The sequence below is a fragment of the Theropithecus gelada genome, chromosome X (assembly GCF_003255815.1).
Source record: "Theropithecus gelada isolate Dixy chromosome X, Tgel_1.0, whole genome shotgun sequence".
NCBI lineage: Eukaryota > Metazoa > Chordata > Mammalia > Primates > Cercopithecidae > Theropithecus > Theropithecus gelada.
In genome coordinates, this window is record NC_037689.1 from 31,344,229 (window position 1) to 31,351,048 (window position 6,820).

Genomic DNA, 6,820 nt, shown 5'->3' on the forward strand with positions numbered 1-6,820 from the left:
TGGGAGGCCGAGACGGGCGGATCACGAGGTCAGGAGATCGAGACCATCCTGGCTAACAGGGTGAAACCCCGTCTCTATTAAGAAATACAAAAAACTAGCCGGGCGAGGTGGCGGGCGCCTGTAGTCCCAGCTAGTCGGGAGGCTGAGGCCGGAGAATGGCATGAACCCGGGAGGCGGAGCTTGCAGTGAGCTGAGATCCGGCCACTGCACTCCAGCCTGGGCGACAGAGCGAGACTCCGCCAAAAAAAAAAAAAAAAAAAGGACACTAGGTAATATAAAGGGGAGAACTGTAAACAACACCAAGCTACATGCTATGTAGTAGTGCTCACTGGTATACATGCTATACACCACTAAACACACACTATGCAATACACTACTAAAATCACATCATATACACAACACACACCATGTGATACACTACTAAACAAATGCTATGTAATATACTACTAAACACATACCATGTAATATACCACTAAACACACACTATGTAATACACTACTAAAGGACAACTGTGAACACTAAAAAGCTCAAGACATCTTCTCATTATCAAGCCACTGCCAACAAAAACAATGCCTTTCTTCTCTACAGTGCCTTAGAATTTTCAGCATTTATCACTCCTTTGAGCTTAATAAAAGCCCTATCCCACAGGCATTCAAATTTCTTATTTTTCAGTAAGGGGTCCCGATCACCCAGCCTTTTCCTGACTTCTGCTTATTTGCTCACAACCTCATCCACTTCCCTTCTAAAGGCTAACAGATATGCAAGTGTTATTCACTAACCCTCAAAAGATGTTTGGGTACACCTTACTTTTTTAGAGACAGGGTCTTGGCTCTGTCACCCAGGCTGGATCACAGCTCACTGCAGCCTGGAATTCATGGTTTCAAGTGGTCCTCCTGCCTTAGCCTGCTGAGTAGCTGGGACCACATGTGCATGCCACCATGACAGGCTTTTTTTTTTTTTTTTTTTTGTAGAGCCTGGGTCTTGTTATGTTGCCCAGGCTAGTCTTGAACTCCTAGGTTCAAGCAATCCGTCCACCACAGCCTCCTGAGTAGTTAGGATAGTTAGGATTACAGGCGTGAGCCACCACACCTTTAGGAAGCCGAAGTAGGAGGATCGCTTGAGCCTAGAAGTTTGACCAGCCTGGGCAAGATGGTGAGATTCCAGCTCTGAAAAAACAATACAAAAATTAGCCAGTGTGGTGATGCGTGCCTGTAGTCCCAGCTACCTGGGAGGCTGAGGTAGGAGGATCCCTTGAGCCCGGAAGTTCAAGGCTGCAGTGAGCTATGATCATGCCACCCCACTCCAACCTGGGCAACAGAGTGAGACCCTGTCTCAAATAAAAATAAAGTGATAATGATATTGGGGTTGCAAATGTTTAAAATTATTATGTTTTAGAGTTCTCTCTGAGATCTGAATGGGCAGGATGATGGCGCCTGAGATTTGCTTCACATTAATCTAGTGAGGAGGGTGAAAAGGGGAGCAGATGAGCCGGGTACCTGTACCCCACAAATCCCACATATAGGGATTCACTGTAAGTGTTTCTGTTATAGACTGCATTTATGCATGGTGGAAAGGTTCCAAAATAAAAAAGCTAAACAGAATGGCCAAATCTAGCTTAGAGGTCTGTATAAAGTGTCACATAATAGTTTAAAGCAGATGTTGGCAAACTCATTCTGTAATATTTTTGGCTTTGGGAGCCATACTTTCTCCGTCCAATATTCACACTGCCCTTGTAGGGTAAAGGCAGCCATGGATAATTCACAAATGCACATGAACAACATAGCTGCATTCCCATCAAACTTTATTTGTAGACATTAACATTTAAATTTCAGTAATAGTCACATGCCAGGAAATATTTTCTAATTTTGATTTTTAAAAACATTTTAGGGCTGGGTGAGGTGGCTCACACCTGTAATCCTAACACTTTATGACGCCAAGGGTGGTGATCTCTTAATTAAGCCCAGGAGTTGGAGACCAGCCTGGGCAACATAGTGAGACCCCATCTCTAAATATATATATATGTATATATATATTTACCCTACCATGGTGGCCTGTGGCTGTAGTCCCAGCTACTCGGGTAGCTGAGGTGGAAGGATCGCTTGAACCCAGGAGGTCGAGGCTGCAGTGAGCTGTGATCGTGACACTGCACTCAGCCTGGGCAAGAGGGTGAGACCCTGTCTCAAAAAAATCATTAATTTAAAGAAAAGTAGGATGTAAAACCATTCTTAGCTCGTGGGCCCTAGAAAACAGGCAGGATTTGGTCTGAGAGCTGCAGTTTGTGCACCTGTGGTGTAAAAATCATACCCAAAAAGCCTGGATAGGGAAGGGATTTCAGCTTACAAAATACTTGAGAGAATATATAGCGCACAATAGAAAAGAATTCACACACGCACATGCACGCACACACACACAGCGAGAGAGAGTGTGTTAATTGTTAGTCTCTCCCTGGTGCAGTTGGGCAAAACCGAGGAAATCTTTTCTGGTCTGGGTTTTGCTTAACTGCGCCATCTGAAGTTTCCCTGTAACAAACACAATAAACGGATTTTTAAAACTCATCGTCCCTTGGATGGGAATTTTACCGACCACATCTGTTTGCAAAACTAACTAGTCGGCTGGGCGCAGTGGCTTATGCCTGTAATCCCAGTACTTTGGGAGGCCGAGGCGGGCGGATTACCTGAGGTCAAGAGTTCGAGAGCAACTTGGCCAACATGGTGAAAGTCCGTCTCTACTAAAAATACAAAAATTAGTCGGGCGTGGTGGCGCATGCCTGTAATCCCAACTACTCGGGAGACTAAGGCAGGAGAATCGCTTGAACCCGGGAGGCGGGGGTTGCAGTGAGCAGAGATTGTGCCACTGCACTTCAGCACTTCAGTCTGGGCGAAAGAGCAAGACTCCGTCTCAAAAAAAAAAAAAAAAAAAAAACAAAAAAACCCTAGTCGTCCCGTCCGGTCCCTAGGGAACCGCCTCCGCTTTCTCTTTTCTCTGTGGTTCAAGTGTTCAGACGCCCGGCCCAACCCGCGAGCTGTGGGTTGGGCCATCACCCGGGCACCGATCAAGTTCCAATCCACGGGCTGTGGGTCCTCACCCGGGCATGGATCAAGTTCCAACCTGCGGGCCATGCGCCCTCACCCGGGCATCGATCCGGTCTCAACCTGCGGGCCACGCACCCTCACCCGGGGACTGAGCAGGTCCAACCCCAGGGCCTCACGCCCTCACCCCAGCACTGAGCAGGTCTCAACCCGCGGGCCGTGCGCCCTCACCCGGACACCGATCAGGTCCCAACCCGCGGGCCTCAAGCCCTCAGCCAGGGACCCAGCAGGTCCCAACCAGCCGGCTACGCGCCCTCAGCCCTGCACCGGGCAGGTTCCAACCCGCGGGCCTCTCGTCCTCACTCCACCACGGAACAGGTCCAAATCCACAGGCCGTGCGCCCTTATCCAGGTACCAGTCGGGTCTCAACCTGCGGGCCACGCGCCCTCACCCAGGCACAGATCGGGTTCCAACCCGCGGGCCGCGCGCGCCCTTACCCAGGCAGCCTAGAAGGTCGCAGGCAGTGGCAGCGCGCAGGATGCGGACCGAGGCCGGTGGGGACGTCGCGGGGGACCCGGGGCCCGCGGGCCGGCGGCCGGGCAGCAGCTGCAGAAGGCCCAGCGCCAAGCGGAGCGCGCCGCTGCCCAGGCAGAGCGCGTGGAAGGCCCGCGGCTGGAAGCTCAGCACGAGTTGCGTGGCCGCATCCCGTGTGGGGCAGCAGAAGGTCCCTAGGCGCGGGGAGGCCATGGGCTGTGCTCACGGACGCGGCTCGGGTGTGCCAGGACCCCGCCGGCCTGCCTGGGTCATGTGCTGGGCGGGCTGGGGGCGGCATCATGTGCCCTGGGCCTCTCCCCCACCCCAATCCCCAGCGCCTGCAGTAGAGCCAGGCTCGGTGGGGGCCGAGCGGGGGCCGAGCGCACTGGGCTAACGCCACGAGGCCTCACGAGGTGATGCTTGGGCGGGCGGAGGAGGAGGACAGAGAGAGGGAGGGCTGAGAGGAGAGAAAGAGGGAGGAGGAGGAGGGAAGTGGAAGGAGAAGCCGAAAAGTTGGGAAGGTTACCTTTCTCCCCATTTACCAAGCCTTCCTGGTGGTTTCTCTGGCACCTAGAGCGCCAAACCTGCCATCTTTACTGGTCTTCTAGAGAAACAGGCCTCGTGGACTAGATCTTTCCTATTTGGGACTCTGACATCCTGATTTTGATGCCTTTAAGGCGCTAGAACATGTTCATAAACTGTGACTGATCCCTGTAACTGCATTTCTCCTAAGCAGAGATGGTTGTCCAAATAGTGCTTTTTTTTATGGCCTCTATCATTCATGGAAATAACCCCACAGAGGCAGGATTTTCATTTACAATTAATGAATGAAACAACCAGATCAATGTTAAAGAAAGAGCAGTAGCTCACACCTGTAATCCCAGCACTTTGGGAGGCTGAGGTGGGCAGATCGCTTGAGCTCAAGAGTTGGAGACCAGAGTGGGCAACATGGCAAAACCCTGCCTCTACTAAAAACACAAAAATTAGCCCAGTGTGGTGGCCCAGGCCTGTGATCCAAGCTACTCGGCAGCCTAAGGCGGAAGGATCACTTGAGCCCAGGAGGTGGAGGTTACTGTGAGCCAAGATAGTGCCAACTGCACTCCAGCCTGAGCGATAGAGCCAGACCTTGTCTCAAAAAACAAAACAAAACATAACTTAGCTGGGCGTGGTGGGGCATGCTTGTAGCCCTAGCTTCTGGGGAGGTTGAGGTGGGAGGATCACTTGAACCCGAGAAGTGGAGGTTGCAGTGAGCGGAGATTACACCACTGCACTCCACCCTGAGCAATGGAGTGAAACCCTATCACACACACACACACACACACACACACACACAAAATTAAATTTAAAATTTAAAAACATTTAAAAAAAGGGAAAAGTACTCAGCATAAGTATACACAGACACATTTTGCACCTTAACTTTCAGTTCTATTTATTTGGATTTTTCTTAATTGCGTTAATTTTTCTATATGTTTTCTCATACATTGAAAACTCTTGCTTTATTCTACACATGTAAGTTTCAAAATAATATCAGTGTTAATTATTACAATAAGCATACTGTGAGATTTTTTTTTAAGTTCTTCAAGGTTGAAAATAGAAGTACTCTTTCTAGATTATGGCCTTTATTTTAAAAAAAAGAAAGAAAAAAAATCCAGCTTCATCATATGTATCATCTTCAACAAACCTCATTGGCTCTTTGTGACCACACAAGAGACGCCCTTCCTCCTCTCTCCTGGTAAAATGGGCCCCTCTCTGGGTTTTTTTCAAGTAACCAAAGCGCAGGTGTCCCCATTGTGTTCATGGACTCTCCTCACTTGGCCTCCCACCCCAGCAGCCCAGCTGAATTTCCCCACCAGCTTTGCGGTTTTAAGGAAGGCATGATCTGTGTCGTCTTCCTCTAGGGACAGCAGGACTGGCTTCCCTTGGGACCCCACAGAAGGCAGGCAGGAGGCTCTACTGCCAGACAGGAAGCGGAGCCTTATTTAACAACAATGGGCTGCAAACTCCACCACTTCAAAAGAGTCCAGATCTGGCATGTCTATAAACGCAGCCAGTTCACTCCACAGCTGCCTTCCTAGAAGTCAGAACAGACTGACATCTTCAGAAAGCTTAACAGCTCTGCTGGATTACACATTCCATTGTAAAAACAGTCGGAAGCACCAGAGAACTACTGCCCAAGCATTAATGTTTAAAAGCTTGAATTCTAATATCTAATTTGGACAATGGCTCTCTTTCCTTCTGCCTTGGTAAGCAGAGTTGCTTCTGGAGGTTGGTGTAATGGAAAGTGCTTTAAAAGATAAAAATTAAGAGTGTCTGTACATTTGCCTGAAGGATGACGGCCAGTGGGCCAGGCAAAGGGGTCCCTGCATTTGAATCTCTATTTCATGCCCCAGAAAACACACTCCACCTCTCTGCTTCCTACGTGATAACCTGGGAGCACTCTCCAGGGGGCTCTGGCAGACTCTGGTGCCCACTACTCAAGGTCAGTAGTCAGAATCTCATCAGTGAGAAAATAGATATGAATGCAGATTCGTAGGCCCATGGCACAGATGACAATGGTAAAGATGAGCCTCAGAGTAAAGGTGTAGAAGCATGCGTGTAAGACTAAATTTAAAACCCTGCCATCAAAGTGAGAGGAAACTAGAAATTGGTATGAGAGGCTGGGCCCAGTGGCTCACACCTGTAATCTCAGCACTTAGGGAGGCTGAGGCAGGAGGATCACTTGAGCCCAGGAGTTTGAGACCATCCTTGGCAACATAGTGAGATCCCATCTCTACAAAAATCCAAATTAACAGAGCATGCTGCTGTACACCTGTAGTTGCAGCTACTGGGGAGGATGAGGTGGGAGGATCACTTGAGCCCAGGAGTTTGAGGTTGCAGTGAGCTGTGATCGCACCACGGCACTCCAGCTTGGGTGAACTGAGATGACAAACTTTTTTTTTTTTCTTTGAGACAGAGTCTTGCTCCATTGCCCAGGCTGGAGTGCAGTGGCATGATCTCAGCTCACTGCAACCTCTGCCTCCTGGGTTCAAGTGATTCTCATGCCTCAGCCTCCTGAGTAGCTGGGACCACAGGTACATGCCATCACACCCGGCTAATTTTTTGTCCTTTTAGTAGAAATGGGGTTTCGTCATGTTGGTCAAGATGGTCTCAAACTCCTGGCCTCAAGTGATTCACCCGCTTTGACCTCTCAAAGTGCTGGGATTACAGGCATGAGCCACCATGCCCGGCCTGACAAACCTTTTCATGAAACAGTACAA

The 6,820-nt window shown here is 49.5% G+C and overlaps 1 protein-coding gene across 1 annotated transcript in view; it reads right to left on the reverse strand.

The window, feature by feature from the left end:
- Positions 1-3,924, reverse strand: part of GPR143 (G protein-coupled receptor 143) — a 43,042-nt gene extending 39,118 nt beyond the window's left edge. The window contains exon 1 of the mRNA XM_025371825.1: positions 3,527-3,924. Coding sequence (XP_025227610.1) covers positions 3,527-3,776 — 250 coding nt within the window. The 5' untranslated portion in view covers positions 3,777-3,924. The remainder of the gene's footprint in view (positions 1-3,526) is intronic.
- Between the last annotated feature and the right edge of the window lie 2,896 nt (positions 3,925-6,820).